This window comes from Lycium barbarum, chromosome 6 (genome assembly GCF_019175385.1).
Source record: "Lycium barbarum isolate Lr01 chromosome 6, ASM1917538v2, whole genome shotgun sequence".
Classification (NCBI taxonomy): Eukaryota; Viridiplantae; Streptophyta; class Magnoliopsida; order Solanales; family Solanaceae; genus Lycium; species Lycium barbarum.
Window position 1 is genome coordinate 17,120,426 of NC_083342.1, and position 20,556 is coordinate 17,140,981.

Below are 20,556 nucleotides of genomic sequence, written 5' to 3' on the forward strand. Positions count from 1 at the left end.
AAAGACTTTTGAATTTTGAGATACTAAATTAAAAATGCGTGTATTGTATTAAAATTTTCTTCGAATTTTGTGGATTTAAATTTGTCATGTATTTCCTCTGTCTCAAATTATTTGTCGCTTTTTTGTTTTCCACGCCCCTTAAGAAATGTAATTAGGAGGGGTATTTAACCCACTGTAGGCTTATTTATGTTTAAGTTTTAATTTTTTTCATTAAATATTTGCTCTATTTACGTATCACCTCCACTACTGAACAAAATTTTACTAAGGATAAAATAGAAAAGACATAATTAATTATGTCTTTAACATCTAAAACGATAAATAATTTGAGACAATTATTTTTAATAATCACGATAGATAGTTTGAGACGGAGGGAGTAGATGTTTGAATTGTCTTTACTAAGTAGGCGGTTGGCCATGAAAATCAAATATTTTTCATTTTATTTGGAATTTTGATGGAGTCGTGTTTGGTTATGGTTTTTGAAAAAATATTTAGTTGTTTTTAAATTCCAAATATAATTTCTAAGTTTGTATTTGGAATTTCGAATTTCAAATAACATGAAAAAAATTCGGGAAAAAGGGCAAAAATTTCATATATATACATATACTAGTAGTAGCACATAAATATCTGCATAATTCTAGATTTTCTCTCTCGGATCCTTTACATTTTCTCCGATCATCTCGAGTAGCCATGGCAAGTCTTCCTTAAACTAATTTTATTCATTTTTGAACTTGTGTTGTTTTGCTTTATCTATATTTTCCTATATGCTTTTATGAAAGTATATTGTTTTGATCATCTATCTGGAAACCCTAGGTTCTGCTTATAGTCAATGGATCTGATGTTGCTGCACTGGTTACCTCGATCTATTTACTAGTTCGATCCATATTGTTTTTTGACGAACATCTTACGATTCATGTGATTCGGTTCAATTTAGCAGTCTTTAGAGACTTTTCAGTTACCTGCATTTACTTTAGGTCCTCAAAATTTGCATCTCCTTAATTAGTTGTATGTTATATGGAATTTGGAGAAGATCTTCTCTACTTAGTCCTTTTATCAAAAGCGCTCATTTTTCCTTAACTACTTGGGGCTTGATAGTGCCTTCAGCAAAGAAATTGTGAACCGCCCTGTCCAATTACTAGGTCGATCCGAGAAGTATACAAAGTCAGGGTTGTTTTGGATTTAGTGATTCACTTCAAGTTTTATCTATTTAGGTTTACTGTAGAGGTTGTAGCTGGAAAATTATGGCTTTTACAAGCGTAGCGTAGTAATCGAGTGGAGAATGTTCTGCTGGTGCTGATGCTGCAGAGCTAAAGTTGCTTATAATCGTAGGAATGTAAGATCGGGAAAATGTCTTCCTGATATATATATAGATGCTTATTAGTGTAAGCTGAAATAGGTGCCATTGTTTGGTTTGTGATTCACTTGGCTAGTTTTGTTACGCAATAACTTTCAGTGTATTTGTGTTCTACAGTCATTCCTTAGTTGATCAGCAACTATACCTTTATTTTTGCATCTGGTGGAGGTGTAACATTGAACTTATGGAACTGGTAATCAAAATTGTGTTGCTTCCGAGTTAAAGTATGCTACACTTGGGTTCTCTCCTGGTTACCATACCACTGTTCTCTGTAGAGTCGATCTAGACTAATTTTACACCACGGCTTTGTTGAAGATATGATCGCTCAAAAACCAGGTGATTTACCCAATTCATCAGGCTTAACTCAATTTAGTTCCCACACAGGCATCGTGACATTTTTTGATCTATTAAGATTTATTGATGTATGCTAGCTGAAGCTGGAGAAAGTACATTAAAAGAAAAAGGAATTTTCATCACAGAGAGTGTAATGAGCAGATAGAGTCTAGCATCAGACTCTTAACATAGTTGCCACTGCCATGTTGCACCAAAAAACTAAGCAAGAATATACATTACAAACATCATCCCATTTTGATATCATTATTAGATAATTGAGCTTACTGGCTTTCTGAAAAACAAGTTCTTGTTAACTGCATTAATTGGACTTGTAGGGCATTTTTTTTTAATCTAGAATATTTAGAAGTAAATAACTTCAGAAAGTAGCATGGTGAATACTAAAGTTGATTATTTTCATGAATAGAAGGTGCGAAACACGTGGACTTGCGTTACCTTTTTTATCTGTTGTATGTTGAGTTAGATGTAAGTACCAGAGTCCATTATTTTCATGAGTAGAAGGGAGGAAACAACTGGACATGCACTAAGTTATATGCTGTATGCTAAGTAGCACAGTGCATACAGAAGTTGATTATGTTTATGAATAGAAGGTGGGGCACAAGTTTACAATGCACTAGGTTGCATGTTCTCTTTAAATGGCTGTGGACATACCTTTTCCCTCTGGTTTCTTACTGCAATAATTGAACTTTCTATTTGTTCACCTTGAAATTCTGTATAGGCTAATGCGGCATCAGGCATGGCTGTCCATGACGATTGCAAGCTGAAATTTTTGGAGTTGAAAGCTAAGAGGACCTATCGCTTCATAGTATACAAAATTGAGGAGAAGCAAAAGCAGGTCATCGTGGAAAAGCTTGGTGAACCTGCTGAGACTTATGAGGACTTTGCTGCTAGTATGCCTGCAGATGAGTGTCGATATGCAGTGTATGATTTTGACTTCGTGACAGCTGAGAGTTGCCAGAAGAGCAGGATTTTCTTTATTGCGTGGTATTGCATTTGTTCTTAAATATTATAAGCAATTGTTTTACCGTTTCAAAGGAAAAATCAGCAGTAGTTTATTAATCGCATGCTTGTGAATGTGCTCTCTAACTGTTCATATTTGTGTATGTTTATGATGCTTTGTGTAGGTCACCTGATACGGCAAAGGTTAGAAGCAAAATGATCTATGCTAGTTCCAAGGATAGATTTAAGAGGGAGTTGGATGGGATTCAGGTGGAGCTGCAGGCAACTGACCCAACTGAGATGGATCTGGATGTCTTTAAAAGCCGCACCAGCTAAATAAAATCCTCTAGTACAGCAACAGACGTGTTCTTGCTTTGCTCGAGAAATGTTAATAGTCTGTCGGGACAAGAGGGAAATATGATGGTGGTTTGTTATCGAGTTTTACGTTGATGTCTTCTTCTAGATAACTGGTGTGGTTTCGATCTTATTTTGTTCTATGGTGTGAAATGTGTGCAATGAATTGCTCCTGTTTGGAGCTGGTGACAGTTAACAATCCTTGATTGTTATTTCTTTGGTTTATATGTTTCTATTGATAGCTGACCTGATTGCAATTTCTGTATCTTTGATCCTTGGAAATGCTGACTGGCCGCCACTGAGTCATTTATAGTCGTTTACTTCACATTCGTTTTGTTTATCTTGTTGATTTTACTACTGGCGCTTTTATTATACCTTTTTCTATTCGACATTGTACACATAGGTTGAAATCGTTACTTTCATGCCACTAAGAATTCTTTTTCCCAGTAAGTTGGGGATTTGTTTTAAAAGTACAACAACAAACCTTGTAAAATCCCACAAAGTGGGGTCTGGAGAAGGTAGAGTGTACACATACCTTACTCTACCTTGGGAGGTTGACAAAAATATGAAATATTTTCAGTTTTTATAAAAGGTAAAAAACTACCCCGGAAGTGTTCTTCAGTTTCTGCTTAAAAATGAGAACTGAACTTGAAAACGAGGAGCTTAATTGACCAAGCAGCCACTCTTTCTGGAACTGAATCATAACATAATTCACCGTGACTTAAATCACACTGACTTATATAGTGCCAGAAATTGATATGGATTCACCAAGATACAGATGGGTCAATTGATTAAGGTTGTCACCTCGTATTTATTGCTACACATTCAGTTAAAGTTATCACTATGAAGTTATAATAAAGGTGGATGACGTCTTATCGTCCAGTTGTTGGTACTCCGAATTTTTTGATTCAATTTCACAAGGTCCATGTCTGAGACAACAGTGGTTTCCGCTGTTTTGTTCAATTAGAAAAATGAGGCTTTTACTCCCATTCCTCCAAACCCACAACAAAGTAGCAGCCAAGTTGGAGCTTTTTCCTTTAAATAGATTAGGTAAGAAGCTACTAAAACTTCCTCCTGTCACTAGGCTCACCAACCAACCTGAACTCTTTTTATTACTACTCCTACCAAATATCAAAACAAACCACAATGATTGAATTCACCAAGATGCTAACAAGTCAGATGATTTTGTAACCTTTTGCAAATTTATTTTGAGTTTTATATCTTTTTTACATTTTTTTTTTTAAAATTTTCACACAAGAGATCTAAAAATAACATACAAGACTTCTTTGCAGGACCATTTTGTTTAATTCAAATTGTTTATATTCACCCATTTTCTTGAACCACACTAAAGGGCATGTTTAAAATTCACTTAATATGCTACCTAGAATACATGTGACATACAACAACATACCCAGTGTAACAGCACAAGTGAGGTCTGGGAAGGTTAGTGTGTACACAGACCTTACCCCGACCTTGGGAGGTAGAGAGGTTTCCAATATACCCTCGGCTCAAGTACTAGAATACATGTGATATGGGTTCGATAATTACATAATGACTAATAACCATTTTCTTTTGAGGTTATCAGGTGTATGACATCAACATCCTTGATACATAGAGCTTCCTTTTGTGTCATTCAACGGGGCACAATAGCTTCTCGACAATCCTGCATAGATTGCTCAAAGTGAGCAAGGGAAGTGAGAAGATTGATACTTCTCTTTTCCTGATAAAGTAAACAAAGCGGCGAGAAGATCAATCCTTTCCACCACGAGCCACGTAATAAAAACTGAGAACGCTAGCAACAGCCTCGGTGCTTTCCCGTGCTGCTTCATTTAAAGATTGCTGCATATTATCCTCATTCTTGCTAAAGACAGCTTCAGAGGAAAAATAGTAGTTGAAGATGGTGTCAAATGAGCAGGACTGTCCATCACATCGTCATTTGAGTGCAAATGGACCTGAATATAGTGAAATGGAAACAACGAATCCGTACAGCCGACCTCAACTATTTGGGATTTGAGTTGTTGATAACTGATACAAGAAATCCTTTCTGCCATCCGCTTGGATATATGGAGTCAACTTGCCCTGTATTGCGACAAGAAATGAAGAACAAACTATGCTTGTCACCCCATTGAAAACTACAGGAACAGAAAAACAGACACAGAAAAGAACAGAACATTGATCCAATTAACGTGCAGACAAGAATGAGCTAGAGTAGATGTAAAAAAGCAGCAAGAACGTGCATACAGCCTCGTCAGTTTGAGTATTGTGAATAACTGATTGAATGACAAGTCTCATAATGGGAAACCTAGCAGCGTACAACAAGAACCTACAGAAAACAAGAGGGAAATTTCTCAGTGTGGAACAAGAGCAACTCCTAAAATTTACAGCATCTGGGCAATCTTTGCGTACCTAATTGCAATACCAGCTTGCAAATTTCAATATCAACAGCATATTAGCGGTTGCCTGTATGAATAACGTCCTGCAAATATAAAAATCCATGTATATTATCACCTACAAATAGTGAAAACAGCGATGCGAACTCATGGGAACTCCAGAAAATACAAACATACAGTGATATACATGCGTGGCCTCTCATGAAACCACTCACAAACCAGTTCAACTAAAAAGAAAAAGTAAATATTGGCAATTATTTTGTACCATATCTCCAAGTAACTTCGAGAACCTCTGATATATTCCAAACACCAGGCTCTATAAGAGAAGGAAAAACAGTCCAGTCATGAAGATCATCAGCTGGAGATAAATGAAAAACCTAATTTGAGCAGAAAACAAATTTTTGAGTTATAACTGAACAAGCAACTGGAAGTAGGAAGAAGAACATCAGGGTCTTTATGAGCTCATACATGATACAAGCAGCACAAGTATGGGTGTTCATTATCGAGACCTTGAGGAGTTGTTCATTTCCTCCCAAACCTCCTTCGTTACACAGTTGGATTTAAATATACTGGAAAAAGAAAAGAAAAAGAAAGTGTGAAACTACCTCCGTCATAGTTCTAAAGATGCCCAAATCTTAGTTCATGGTCCTCATATAAAAAGGCAGGATCTTGAAATATTCATGAATGAGGCATTTTAGTTGACATGCTCACGTCCTGTACAAATATCTGAATTTTGATAGTCAATACTTGATCATAGTAACTGATCCTTGATCTGGTGGACTAACTCATTTTTCAGGTTCCTTGGATTAAAGAAGCATATGTTGCATGAGACACCTTCAGACCATTTCTTATCATCTCATCACGCAATTCATATGCCTTTGACATTTCTCCAGCGATACAGCAACCATAAATCAAAAGGTTATAAGCCACTGTATCAGGCTTCAGACCATTAGTCAACATGGATTCCCACAAGCCTGTTGCTCCTAACAGATCACCCCTCCTACAGAATTCATAAATGATAGTTGAGTAACTTACACAATCTGGGGAAATACCATTCTCCTTCATTTCAAGCAAAATATCCGTTGCTTCCTGAATTTTGTCCAATCTGCATAAACCCTTTATAATTATATTGTATGTTACAGTGGTTGCAAGATACCCTTTAAGCATTGAATCATGAAGCTGTTTAGCTTCTATGATGTACCCTTCACCTGCGAGATAATCAAGGAAACAACTATATGTGAACTGGTTAGGTATTAACCCCCTAGCTAACATTTCCTTGTAGAATATCTCTGCTTTATCAACTAATCCAGCCTTGCATAAGTTATTTATCATCACGGTGTACGTCATGATATTTGGGAAGTATCCTTCACTGACCATTATATCCCAACATCCAAAAGCTTTTTTAAGATCTCCAACTTTTCCATATGCATCGAGTATGCTAGTGTATATTACTTCGTCAGGTTTCATTCCTCGGTCGTGCATCTCCTTCAAAATATTTAATAAATATTTCATATCATGATGCTTTAGAGTTCCATCAATAAGTACACCGTAGCACACCAGGTCCATGTTTATTCCCTTTTCTGCCATCTCATCGGTAGTGGTTAATGCATCCTTTAATCTTCCTTCCTTGCAATAACCATGTAAGAGAGCAGAGAAACACATCTCATTCAGATAATGATGTTGTTTTTGAAGGTCATCAACAAACTCCTTTGCTTCAGATACTCGACCTTTTGCACAAAGTCCAGTTATCAGAGATCTGTAAGTATACGTGTCGGGAACGAGACCCTTCTCCACCATTTCATCTAGCAATTCAAAAGCCCTTACGGTGTTCCCATCTTTACAATGCCCTTCAATCAACACATTATAAGTGACCTCTTTAGGAGTTACGTTAATTTTCACCATCTCATCAAATAACTTACTTGCTTCTACCATCATGCGTGCTCGACAAAAACCAGAGATAAGTGCAGTGAAAGTGAAAGTATTAGCTGAGATTCCTTTGCCCGTCATCTCATGGTAAAGCCTAAAAGCCTTCTGCACTTCCCTTTCCTTGCAGTAACCGTCTATCAATGATGTATAGGTTACAACAGTCGGGGTCAATCCTTTATCAATCATCTCATTAAAGATAGATTCTGCCGCACTACATTTCCCAGCCTTGCAATAGCCATTGACGAGAGAATTAAAAGGGTATATGGTTAATTCCACCTCATTATCAAGCATTCTATTATACAGATTTATTGCAGCATCCAATCTCCCTTGTTTGCAGAAAGAATCAATCATGATGGAATAAGTTATATTATTCGGACACAACCCTTTATCCTCCATTCTACCAAAAAGAGACTCTGCTTCATCCAATTTCCCGTCTTTACACAAAGAATTAAGCAATGCATTATAAACAAATAAATTAGGCACAACTCCAACTTTCCCGGTCATATCAACTAATCTATACGCAGCTAAACAATCACCCTCTTTCCTCAATCCATCAACAACACTCGACACTACAGCCTCACGAGGAACCAAACGCAGCCCTAACATCTCATCCACTAAGGTTTGAGCAACCTGAAATTCGTTCACTTTACACAGCCCCAAAATCAAAGAACAATACGTAACTACATCAGCATTCAACCCTTTGCGACCCAACAAATTATTTTTAATTTCGACAGCCTCCCAAACTCTTCCACCCTTACATAACCCATGAATCAATATGTTGTACAAAATGATACTCAATTTACTCCCATTTCTCTCAATCCAATTCATCATTTCCTTAGCCTTTTCAAAATCTTTCAACTCACACAAACTCTTAAGCACAGCTGTATAAACATACTCATCAACCTCAACACCCGAATTCACCGCTTTATCAAACAACTGCAAAACCAAATCAAACCGTCTAATTCGAATCAACGCATTCAACACAGTACTCAAAGTTCTTACTTCTGGTACTAATGAATGCTCCATCATAAGCCTAACAATTAACACAGAATCCATTACTTTCCTATCTTGTACATAATTTTGAGTCAGCAAATCAAACCCCAAACTGTGATAAAAATTGAATCTTTTATATGTATCTAACAAATTATCAAAAACAAATCTTGGGTTCACTTTTCTTTGCAAAAGGGTGTGTAAAAGTGAAGTGGCAGGCCAATAAAGATTGGACTGAACAAGTGAATGTATAAGAATACAAAAGGATGCTGTTGAATGGTAAAAACTCTTGTGTAATCCAAGAAAATTAAAGAACCTTAAAGCCAACCTGGAATCATCAAGATTTTGAAGAATAATTTGTTCAACATGATGGGGTTTTAGTTTAGTGGAAATTGTGCTGTTTAATGCTATATTCCAACTTTGTTTGCTTCGAATGATGTTGTTTAAGGTTGTTATGAAGTTTTTGTCGTTTACTTGATTGTTGGGTGACGTGGAAAGAGTTCGCCGGTGCCGGATAATGTGACCGGAAAATGGTCTGCTCCGGCGAAGGGAAGGGTTCATTTGGCTGATGGAGGCGTTGCTTAATGTGTGAGTGCTCTTTGATAAAGCTGTAAATATGAGGGGTAGAAATGCTATTTTTTATTTGATGAGCGGGTAGTTTTGGAGTCTTATGGATATTATCGGTGTGAATTTGTAAATTTTTAAGTGGTGTTTTTCTAGAGAACAATTATTATTTCGGAAAATGGTCCAATATACACATGTACGGTTAGAAATGGTTTAGATATACCCTCATTATATTTTCGATTCAAATATACACATTCGTTATACTTTCAGTTCAAATATATTCATTTTTTTAGGGAAAAAATAACTTAGTAATACTACTTAAGACACTAGACTACCAAAATATACGAATACTTTTTTTTATATACAAAACATAATAACTTAATTACAAAACATACAAAACTAAAAGCTCACCCTTCCCTTCACCTTTTTCTCTATTATCTATTTTATTCGAAATAGAGTCGACCCACCCTTCCCCTTCCCCTTCTTCCCGTTATACTCAACCACTGCTTTAGGTCTGTTGTGTTGACGGGGTTCATAACTATTTTGGGGTGTTTCACGATGATTACGGGGATGGAGATGTGGTCCGGAAACAAAATAAAATGGGTGGTTCTACTGTGGAAAACGGTGGCAGCGACGACGGTGTTCATTGGCGGGACGAAATTCCTTTGTTGTAGAACTTTCGCCAGCGACAACATATGATTCTAATTGTTTCAAGATTTATTTATGAAACTCCATTGAGTAAATCTGGATGCCTCTGAATTCTACATAATATGTTTACTTTTATTTGGTGAAAGCATACATCACATGAGCATTGCTAATCGTCACTGCCAGCCGCAAGTTTTCGCCTCTAAAGTCTCCGTTAAAACCTTTGCAAGAAAAAAAAGTGCAAGCACAATATGAATCTTCAAAAGTAGATACCAGTAAAAGTAAAATCCTACAATGAAATGGTGTATTAATATTATATGAAAGTTGTATACAATGTTGATTTATTTATATTAAATTTCATCCGATTTTCGAAGCAAGATTCAAATTGTATTAAATTTGTATGAAAATTGTATACAATGTTGCTGTTGTTGTATTAAATTTCCATAAACCTAACATGAACTTTATACAAAGTTTGTACAATTATATACATATTTCACACCCTTTTTATACAATTTTCATATACAAAAAATGTGAGAATTTCAAGCCTTGAGCGAGATATACATATTTCATACACAAATTTTTGGGCGAAATTTTTAAGTATTGAGTGAGATATACATATTAATTTCATACGGTTTTCATATACAAAATATTGAGCAAATTTTTTAATCCTTAAGCGAGATATACATATTTTATACTCCCCCGTTCCAATTTGTTTGATACTTTTCGTTTTTCGAGAGTCAAACTTCTTAATTTTGATCGCGTGTTTGAACATAGAATCTTTAAATTTTTTGATACATTTTTGAAAATTATGTAAAAAGTATTATAAGTCATCGTAATTAATAATTTAAAATATTTAAAGACATATGAAAAAAACTACGGTAAAAAAATAACTTGTTTGACTCTCGAAAAGTGAAAACTGTCAAATAAATTGGGACGGAGGGAGTATAATTTTCATACACAAAATATTGAGCGATATTTTTAAGCCTTGAGCGAGAATACACATTACATATAGTTTTCATATGCAAAATTTTGAGCGAAAAGCCTTGAACAAAAGTTTAAAAATCTATTGATATGTTTTGTAAACTAAAATATATCGTCATATTTTGTAAATATACGCTATTCTTACGTATTATTCAATATTCGATTGATTGGTCTGAGGTTATCGACAAAAAAGATTTGTCTAAGTCACTTAGTCTCTTTTTGTCTAAGCCACTTCGTTTCTTTTTGTCATTCTGCCATTTCTTTTTATAGAGAAAATTAAAGCCCATGTCTATTGGGCCATCGAGTTTACTAGAAATTGCCCAATTACACACTTACTACCATTTAGCCAGGATTTTGTCAAATGCCCATGTCTCCAGCATTCTCAAGGCATGAGTTGGCCACATTAGCCACAGAGACCAGTAATGTTGCTTGGTGTAAAAGTGGGTTGTAAGACACTAACATGTGAAGCTACCACATTCGTAGATTCATCTGAAGCTAATCTCTGAAATGAGTAACCAAATTCGAAGAGTGTGTGGATTCACATACAAAAAATATTGTGCATACATTGTTTAGACATCACTATACAATGTTTATACATTTATATATACTTTATAGGTCATGTAGAATAGTGCATAAGGATGTATACACTAATGTATATTATTGTATAAGCGATGTATATATAATGTATAATAGTGTCTCAGTAATGTATATACGCTTCTATACATCATTTTATACAGATTTTAAAAATAAAAAATAAAAAATTAAAGAGGGTTCTATGTAGCTGGGGAAGAAGTTAAAAAAATATCTCTAAAATAAATTTGGCTTCATGAAATTCAATGTACATATGTTGGCTATTTTAAATGAAAAAAGTATTGGGCTATACTCCTTGTAAACTATTTGTTTGGACTGTACATATATGTAAGTACCTCTTTTTATACTTTTAACATTTATTTATCTTAGTTTTAACAGAACGACACGTGTCAAGCTAAAAAAAAAAATTCCCTCCAATTTTTATACCCACTACATGACCCAATTTCAAAGCAAAAGGAATTCATGCCATTTTCGAACAAATTGACCAGATAATATCACAAAAAAACTCCATTTTCGAACTTCTGTAATTTTCATCAAGGGTTTGACTGATAGCTTGCTCAATGTGATGGGGTTTTAGTTTAGTCGAAATGGAGTTGTTCAGTGTTATATTCCAGCTTTGTTTGCTTCGAATGATGTTGTTTAAGGTTGATATGAATGTTTTGTTGTTTTCTTGATTGTTGATGACGTGGCGTGTTGTAGAAAGAGTTCGCCGATGCCGGAGAATGTAATCGTAAAATGGTCTGCTCCGGCGAAGGGAAGGGTTCATTTGGCTTGTAGATGATGGAAGCGTTGCTTAATTTGTGACTGCCCTTTGATAAAGATGTAAATGTGGGGTTTAGAAATGTTACTTTTAATTTGATGAGAGGGCGGTTTTGGAGTTATATGGATATTATCGGGTGAATTTGCAAATATTTAGTGGTGTTGTTCTAGAGAACAATTCTTTACATATAGGGTGTCATTGGTACGATTGAAAAATATTTTCCTATTTTCTCTTATTTGGTTGGATTAAATATATTGAAAAATGTGTTTTTATCAAAATAGGAGAAAATGTTTTTCAATAAAATTTGAGGAAAAATATTTTTCGAATTATAAAAACACATCAATGCATTCCTATCTCTTTTCACTGATCCCGCCCTGTCCCACCCCAAAAACCACCCCCACCACCCAACCCCATTACCTTTATAAATTCTTTTATAAGAAACAAGAAAAAAATTCTTACCCCCTGCCTCCACTCCCCATCCCTCGCAGCCAACCCCTACTCCCCACCACTAGAAGTTGTACTATGAATTTAAACACTTTAAAGAAAGCTGCGAATGTAAATTAGCAAATTTCACATCTACGGCAAATTCTGTGATTGATTTTGCTTTGAATATATGCAAATGGTTTTAAAATGATATTTTATCATCTTTCGTACCAAACACAGGAAAATCACTTATTTTCTAAGAAAATTTTTCTTGGAAAACATTTTCCATCATACCAAACACACCCATAAAACAACTTCTTTTTGTCCAACCAGCTAAAAACTGCTTATTTTGAAAAGTGTTTTTCATTTTTTTTTATGAGAAACAGTTTGTGTTTGGCTAATTCATTCGTAAAGTGTTTTTGAGTGCTTTGATAAGCAGATTGGGTTTGATTAATCTTTTTTTTTTTTTTTAAAAAATTAAGTGTTAAATTACGAAAAATGGCAAATATCAAGAACATTTACTATTAATCTTATATTACAGAGAAAATATTTTAAATATTTATTATGAAAGACTTTAATTAACTTTTACTTTACTACTATATATAAGCCACAATCCAAGAGTTTTTGTCGTCCTCAGTGAGGGCATTTTGATCTTTGTCAAAATATTAAGGACCTTGGTTGAAGCATTACGTGTCTTTGTTGTCAATCATACTGATTTCTTTTTATTCTAACATTTTCAAAACACACAGTACCAATTGAAAGTTGGTTTACCTCCACAAGGCTAGAAGTTTGAGTACATTTGAAAGAGTCCACAACTTTTTTAACCCAAAAATTATCAAAAGAGACCAAAATATTCTACTAAAAAAAGAAAAGAATCAAAGTGCCTTTTGCGCACTAAATTAGTGTGCAATAGGGGTTTAGTAAAATTTTCAAGCCTTTATTCTTTTGAATAGTTTTGAAATTCACGTTTTTTCCGTACTTTGACCAACGATTAGTCATGTTTAAAATGCCGGAATATCAATATTATATATAGAACCTGATATCTTTTTCTGTGAACAATAATGTAGGCTCAACGCATCAAGTATACCTATACGTTTGGATCGTCGTTTTAGGAGTTATAAAGTGCCCCGAAATAAGTTTTGTTTGTTTGGAAACTTGTTATCTTTAGGTTTAAGTGTTTTATTTTATAGGGTTTTGATTAATTTAGAATGTCGCATGAGTTATTATTAAACGATAATAAAAACTAAGATAACTAATTATCATTAAGAAAATAATACCAACAATAACAACATACCCAGTTGTATCCCACAGTGTGGGGTCTGGGGAGGGTTAAATGTACGCAGACCTTACCCCCACCTTGGAAGGTAAGGAGGCTGTTTCCGAAAGACCCTCGGAGATGTAATACCAAAAATAATACCAAAAAAAATATAATATTAACATAAAATGTAAATTTTATTTACAAATATACAATCTCCATCCCCTTAGGTTCCACATGTGCGAGGCTTTAGAATAACCTTAGGCCTAAGGCGAACTCCACCACCCCCACCACTCTTACCGTCATCTTCATCCCCCATCTTCCTCTTAATCTGTGCACGCTCTATGGCGTGACCATCCTGCGTTCCCTTCCTAGGGGGCTTGTTCAAAACATGCTTCTTATGAGAGACGACGGTGGCCGAAATGTGATCTTCAGGAGATGACTCTGTAGGAGTAGGAAAGGGATCCACAGGCGCAGAAGAATATACCTGAAATAACATGTAATCAATTTAGTTTATTTTTATGCTAAACTAAACATAAAATAACATATAAATAATTAATTTAATACATTATTTTATTGTAAAAAATCAAACCTATGTGTCGACGGGCTTCTGAGATGGCTGGCTAGAGGGATCCTTAGAGGGCTCATGAGATGGCTCTTCAGCTGTCTCTTGAGTGGGCCTCGGAGCCGGATATGTAGATCGTGTCGGAGCAGGAGACGGGTCCACAGGCACAGAAGAATGAACCTAAAATAACATATAAACAATATAGTTTAGTTTTATGCTAAGCTAAACTAAACATAAAATAACATATAAAAAATTAACTTAATACATTATTTAACTGTAAAAATTCAAACCTGTGTGTTGACGGGCTCCTGAGATGGCTCCTCAGCGGTCGCCTGAGCTGGCCCCGGAGCCAGAGACATGTCAAACTCCTCGAATAAGAAATCGAAGTCCAGCTTCGTGCCACTCTGTAGATCACGAATTGGTCGCTCACCCTGTGGATGACGAACTGGCGGCTATGCAGGTGATGGCCAGAACATGTGACCTGAAAATAAATCCGGCATATATAGGTGTCAATGGATGCTCTGAAGTCAACGACCGGCAAGAAGTCGATGGGATCTCTGAAGTCAGCGGAGGCTGCTGGGTTGGAGCTAGGCCTGGTATATGGTCGTCAGGCTCATCTGCTAGACCACGAGCCCCTCTGGCCCCACCCCCTATGTGACCATCCTTTCTAGCCCTAGCACCTCGGCCACCAGCCCCTCTAGCGCGACCACGACCACCAGCTGCTTGATGCGCGACCTCTGGAATAGGCTCGTCGACACGTTCGAGCTCCTGTGCCTGCTGCATACCACTTTCGGCTAGCTGAACCATCCGCGCTGCCAATGAATTTGATGGGCATTGGGCAGGTCGGCCCTTCATTTCAAAGGGCCTTAAAATGGCAAGGCCAACCCAACTGTTACACCTCGGAAAATTTTCCGTTGATGCATAGTGAATAGACTAACGAAGAGCACGAGTATACGGTATTTCAATAAGTAAGGAATGAAATTTGATGACCCTAATTAAGATTTCAAAGATGTTCAAGGTAGTGGAAGAAAGTTTGCCAAGAGAAGGCAAGACATACGATAGGTATCGAAAAGGAATTACGAGTAACGAGTTAATAATGATTTAATGATGCTTTGGAGAAGAGTTATAACGTCCCTTAGATCATTAATGAGGTGTTAAACAAGTGCTAAGAAGGTTCCCTAAGGATTGGAGATCAAACGAAGTGACAAGAAAAAGATCAGAGAAAAGATGGGTTCCACGGACGATTATACGGTCCGTATGATGTTATACGGTCCGTATAATGGTCCGCAGAATTTTCACAGTGAAGTCCCTCACTGGTGAGATTATACGGTCACTTATACGGACCGTATAAAGTTATACGGCCCGTATAATGTGCCGTATAATGGTCATAGAGGCAAGATGTTGAAGAGGTGATTTTACGGTCACTTATACGGACCGTATAGAATTATACGGCCCGTATAAAGTGTCGTCAAATGGTCACAGAATCGAGTGTTAAAGGGGCGATTTCACGGTCACTTATACGGACCGTATAAGTGTCTGTATAATTTCCCGACGGATCAGATTTGTGTATTAATAAGGGACCAAGTCTTATTTCATTACATTTCCCTTTCACACCCCTTCTCTCTAAAACATCTCTCTACACTTCTCCCATAATAATTCAAGAGATATTAGTGATCAAATTCATCAAACTAAGTGAATCAAGTGTAAGAAACCCATTAAAGTTCATCCAAGTGAAGGTGAAACTAGGGTTTTGCTCAAGTGAGGTATTTCTACCCAAGGTTCATTCCTACACCACCTAAGGTAAGATTTATGGTATTTCCATGTTGTTTAAGGTATTTGAAAGTTGAAACACTTGGATTGTAGAAGGATATAGAAAAATGGGTCATGAATGTGAGAATAGTGTCTTTTTGAGTAATAGCTTGAATTGAGTCATGATTCTTGATGTGGTGTGATATGGTTATGTTATAAATGATTCTAAGAACATGGGATAGACATTGTATATGAATGAATGTAATCGTGTGTTATGACCATGGATATGGATGATTGGAGGTGAATTGAGGAATATGGATAATGTGGATGAATAAAGACTATTGTTATGATATTGTGAATGTATTATTGACGTTTGGGAGTTGATATATGATATAGGGGAAGTCGTATAAACAAAGGAGATGCTATCCAATTTTCTCTAGCTTTAGTCATGTATGCTAGCTATCGATTTTCTAATGATAGTATAACTCTAATGAAGGTAGCAACGTGAGCATTGAAGGAGAATGTGCAAGTGATAGAATAGTTGAACGGAAAGGTATGTAAGGCTAACCCTTCTTTCATAAGGCATGGTTATTTGGCCGAATATCTAATCTTCTATAAGCCTATGATGTCCTCCAAATGATGCTATCTTCAAAAGCTACTAAGCGTATGATTCTCGATATGTTACGATTGTACTAAATTCCTCATATGACGAATGATCCTCTAAGGATAGATATAACGAACAACGATAATAGTAATGACGATAATAATGACGACGATAATGATAATGACGATAATAATGACAACGATAATGGTAATGACGATAATGATGACGATGATAATAGTAGTGATGCTAAAGATGCTTATGAGCTTTTATGTGCATGTGCCTACGTGAGGCTATTATGAAACCCCAAGCTTATATGGCCGGGTAAAATATAAGTATATATATATATATATATAACGATGCGTGCGCACCACTGCAGTTGGGTACAGACAACCCTGAAGCCTTGGTAGGGCCAGGTATGTGTAACCCTGAGCCTTGGTAGGGCCAGGTATGTATAATCACTGAGCCTAGCCATGGTCGGGTACGCGAAACACCGAACCTTCGTGGTCGAGTATGCTATGTAAATGCTATGTATATGATATGAGTATGTATACGATATAGATATGAGTATGAATACGAATATGATATGAATATGAGTATGTATACGAATACGACTATGGGTACGAAATGTAAATGAGTACGGATATGAATACAGATACGGATACGGGTATATGTACACAATCTCGCATCAGAAATGGAAAGTCCCTATGAAAAGAAAGTAAGTGCTTATGACGATGATACTACTATCTCCCATCCTATGCTATTTCTTATGTTGCTTATTATGCTTCTATAATGATATTGATAATGCTTTACATACTCAATACATTCTTCGTACTGACGTCCTTTTGTTTGTGGACGCTGCGTCATGCCCGCAGGTGGCCAGGGAGACAGGCTTGATCCATAGCTATATTTCTTAAGGACTGCATAGCGGAGCTCCATTTCATTCGGCTTTTGGTATTGATTCTTTTGTGTACATAATTATGAGCACAGCGGGGTCCTGTCCCGCCTATGTGATATGACATATTCTCCTTAGAGGCTCGTAGACATGTGTATATGGTTAGATGTATTTGGCCTTGCCGACCTATATTTTGGATGTCATTTTGTTAGCCTCTTCGGCTTATGTACATTGCTATGGGCATTGCTATAAACGGTGATATATATATATAAACATGTATTGTTGTTCAATGGAATTAGTATGAATAATGGATAGAAAGTATGATTTAGCTATGTGGCTCACCTAGAGATAAATGTGAAAGTATGTTAAGAGGTGCCTAGGTGGGTTAGCACCGGGTGCCCGTCGCGGCCCTCCGATTGGGTCGTGACACCAACCCTAAAAGGGCAGCAGGCTGGGGTGGGCTAGCCCTTCAGCTTTTTTCCAATCTTTTTCTTTATAAGATATTTTTTTCAATTTAAATTCAAACCTATAAGTATGCCAATTTTTAACATTTCTAATGTATGATTATATGGAAGTACATAATTCTACGACAACTTGTAGCATATTCAACACCAGCACACCGTCAAGCACATTTACATCCGTTTGTGGTAAAGTTATCATATTAATATCTTCATCTTCGTCTACATTCATTTACAAATTTAATTCGTTAGATATTATCGAATAAATATATTTCAAAAACTAATAATATTACAAAAGTATTATCACTTTAAATTTGGGTAAAGTCGTGCAACCAATTTTGAGTACCAATAAGTCTTCGGACAAATTCACGATGGATGCAACTTTTATACTTGGTGATTATGAATTTTAGTATTAGGAATTTCACGCTAAATGAGTAAAGTATTGTGTAACATACTAAGATATTTGGTGAACGCTATTCCTATTTTTTACATTTTTTTAATTTTTAATCTATATTAAATCGCAATCATGAATGCAACTTCTAGATTTGGTGATTAGGATTTAATGCTAAATAAGTAAAGTATTGTGTAAGATACTAAGACTTATTTGGAAATCACGATTCCTTGTTTTTATTCCTTTTACACAATTTTCTTATAAAGTTTTAATTTAAATTAAATAGCTTTTTGGCCCACGGGCCGGCCTTGGTCCAGCCCCGGTCAAGCTTCAAGGGCCAACAAGTTGACTTGGGTTGGGCTTATAAGCCTCAATTTCAAATGGGATTAAAAAAACCTCGACCCAACCCTACCCTACCTTAATAGCGAGTTGGGTTGGGATGGCCTCAAGGGCCAATCCATTTTGGCGGCTCTACAGCACAGGATCCCTGTACTACATTTTTATTATTGGAGAGGGGGTCTTAGGGTTATATTCTCCAATTAGTCTTACCATCCTTTGTAGATATATAAAATCTTCAATGAATGGAAACAAGCAATCTAACTGATGAAAGGAGGCGTTGAAGCTTGAGCGGTACTACTTCTATTTAAATCTCACTTCTTAGATGCTCGCTCATCTCTCAAAATACGAGAAAGAGAGATCTCTACTAGGAGTCAGTTTGGGAGAGGAGAGCGACCCCAACCCCCCGGTGATCCTGAGGTAAGATTTTTATTTTTATTTTTTTTAACACCTTCTCAATTCAATTTTTGACACCAAAACTCGTGAATCTCTAAAGATTTTCATTAAATCTAAAAGACACCCATTAATCTTCGATCTAGGGTTTTTGTTGAAAAGGCAAGTTCGTCCTCCCTTGTTCTACTAATGGAATGAATACAAAATAGAAATATATTAATGGGTGGGACACACCACTAAATCATTGATTAAACAAACATATTAAAACTTATGAAAGTCATCTTGTTTAGTAAGTTCCATAAATATTTTTGCGAACTATTAGTTGTAGCCTTATAGATTCTAAATAAGGAAGTCAGGTTGGTGTCCTCCTCCACTCTTTGTAATCTACATGTTTTGTGTATGAAAAAGGTAGGGTCACCCAAACCGCCGTATCAAAGACATATGTTGGAGATGATGCCTTAAAATAATTAGAAAAGACATATTAAATTAAAGGTAAAGTTAATATGGAATGAGGTGAATCATGAAATTATAAGAGGGATATTGATTAATTATTGATGTCAATAGTTTCATTAACCTAATTAATGTTATGGGTTGAATTATTGGAGAAGAATTACGAAATTATAAGGAGAATTAAAGGATTAGTTGTCAATGACGAACTTGAATTACGTAATGTTGGGTTCTTAATAACGTGAATTAATGTGAAACAAGATTATGAATAATTGATTTAGTTTTTAGATCATACTTATCCTTGGGAGAAGATATTGAGGTGAGTCAATATGTACCTTTGTTGAAAGTCCTTTCTTCACTAAATTCATGCTTTCAATGTAATACTATCAATCACGCCGTACTACCTTTATCCGTGTAATAACATGAAAGAAATGCAAGGTGGGCCACTAATTATTGTGAAAATGTCTCACAACATATATAATTTTTTTGTGATAGTTACTGAGTTTGATATTTATTTACAGTAATTACGATCGAACAAACCACTGTAGCTTTGTTCATTCTCCAAGAACGGATCGACCAACTAGACCTTGTCATGGTGGATGTCAACATTCCAGAAATAGACTCTTTGAGTTCATCAAGTCTACTCAACATCAAAGACACACCTATTATTTGTAAGAACATTTTCTCAAAATCTTAATTATTGTATATTGTTTAGTATGCACTAGTCAGAATTGTATTTAAATATGTTAATATCGCACATGATTATTAAACTTTATCTACTATAATAGTAAAGTCAAAACTTATTTGTTGGTCACATTAAGTGACAAACTCTACCTACTACAAGGAAAAAGTTACTAAACTTTACTCACAATTACGGTAAAGTTATAAAATAATTTTGTCACATTGAATTAAATTAACCGAACTTACCCATTATATAAGAAAAGTAGGGTTCTTTACATTTTGCACCCCTGATGTATGCTTTCTTTTGTGATTTGCACCCAATCCTATTATTATTAGTGATTAACACCCTAATCTTTTAATTTTTAAAAAATAATAAAACCACTATTCTCTTGAATTATACATGAGGGCAACACACACAAAAAAAATAAATAAATAGCGCCCAACAAAAAATAGGTGAAATATTAAAAGAAAAATCTCGTCGTTCTCCCTCAGAGACACCCCTCAGTAAGAGTCATCCCTC

The 20,556-nt window shown here is 35.8% G+C and overlaps 2 protein-coding genes and 1 long non-coding RNA gene across 8 annotated transcripts; 2 read left to right on the forward strand and 1 right to left on the reverse strand.

Moving 5' to 3' along the window:
* Positions 1–533: 533 nt before the first annotated feature.
* Positions 534–3,320, forward strand: LOC132643529 (actin-depolymerizing factor 4). The gene is made up of 3 exons (XM_060359962.1): positions 534–690; positions 2,421–2,686; positions 2,827–3,320. The coding sequence occupies exons 1-3, from the start codon at positions 688–690 to the stop codon at positions 2,975–2,977; spliced, it is 420 nt and encodes a 139-aa protein (XP_060215945.1). The 5' UTR covers positions 534–687; the 3' UTR covers positions 2,978–3,320.
* Positions 3,321–4,292: 972 nt separating this feature from the next.
* LOC132643530 (putative pentatricopeptide repeat-containing protein At5g59900) lies at positions 4,293–8,967 on the reverse strand. 6 transcript variants are annotated; one of them, XM_060359969.1, is made up of 5 exons: positions 8,630–8,967; positions 5,991–8,344; positions 5,651–5,762; positions 5,402–5,471; positions 4,293–5,318 (listed from the first exon to the last, which is right to left on the reverse strand). In XM_060359969.1, the coding sequence occupies exons 1-2, from the start codon at positions 8,860–8,862 to the stop codon at positions 6,178–6,180; spliced, it is 2,400 nt and encodes a 799-aa protein (XP_060215952.1). In that variant the 5' UTR covers positions 8,863–8,967; the 3' UTR covers positions 4,293–5,318; positions 5,402–5,471; positions 5,651–5,762; positions 5,991–6,177. The 6 variants fall into 6 exon arrangements, with proteins under 6 accessions (XP_060215952.1, XP_060215948.1, XP_060215950.1 ...); XM_060359965.1 differs by having other exon boundaries at positions 4,293–5,074; positions 5,237–5,318; positions 5,991–8,967; XM_060359967.1 differs by having other exon boundaries at positions 5,651–5,701; positions 5,991–8,967.
* Positions 8,968–18,653: 9,686 nt separating this feature from the next.
* On the forward strand, positions 18,654–20,448 carry LOC132643532 (uncharacterized). Its single transcript, XR_009583644.1, has 2 exons — positions 18,654–18,935; positions 19,877–20,448. It is a non-coding gene; the product is annotated as an uncharacterized LOC132643532 (long non-coding RNA).
* The last annotated feature ends 108 nt before the right edge of the window (positions 20,449–20,556 follow it).

Excerpts from the sequence above, each read along its gene's own strand:
- LOC132643529 (XM_060359962.1), top strand. Across the intron at positions 2,687-2,826 it reads AGGATTTTCTTTATTGCGTG|GTCACCTGATACGGCAAAGG; the intron begins GTATTGCATTTG and ends TGCTTTGTGTAG.
- LOC132643530 (XM_060359968.1), bottom strand. The coding sequence starts at position 8,862 with ATGAACCCTTCCCTTCGCCGGAGCAGACCATTTTCCGGTCACATTATC.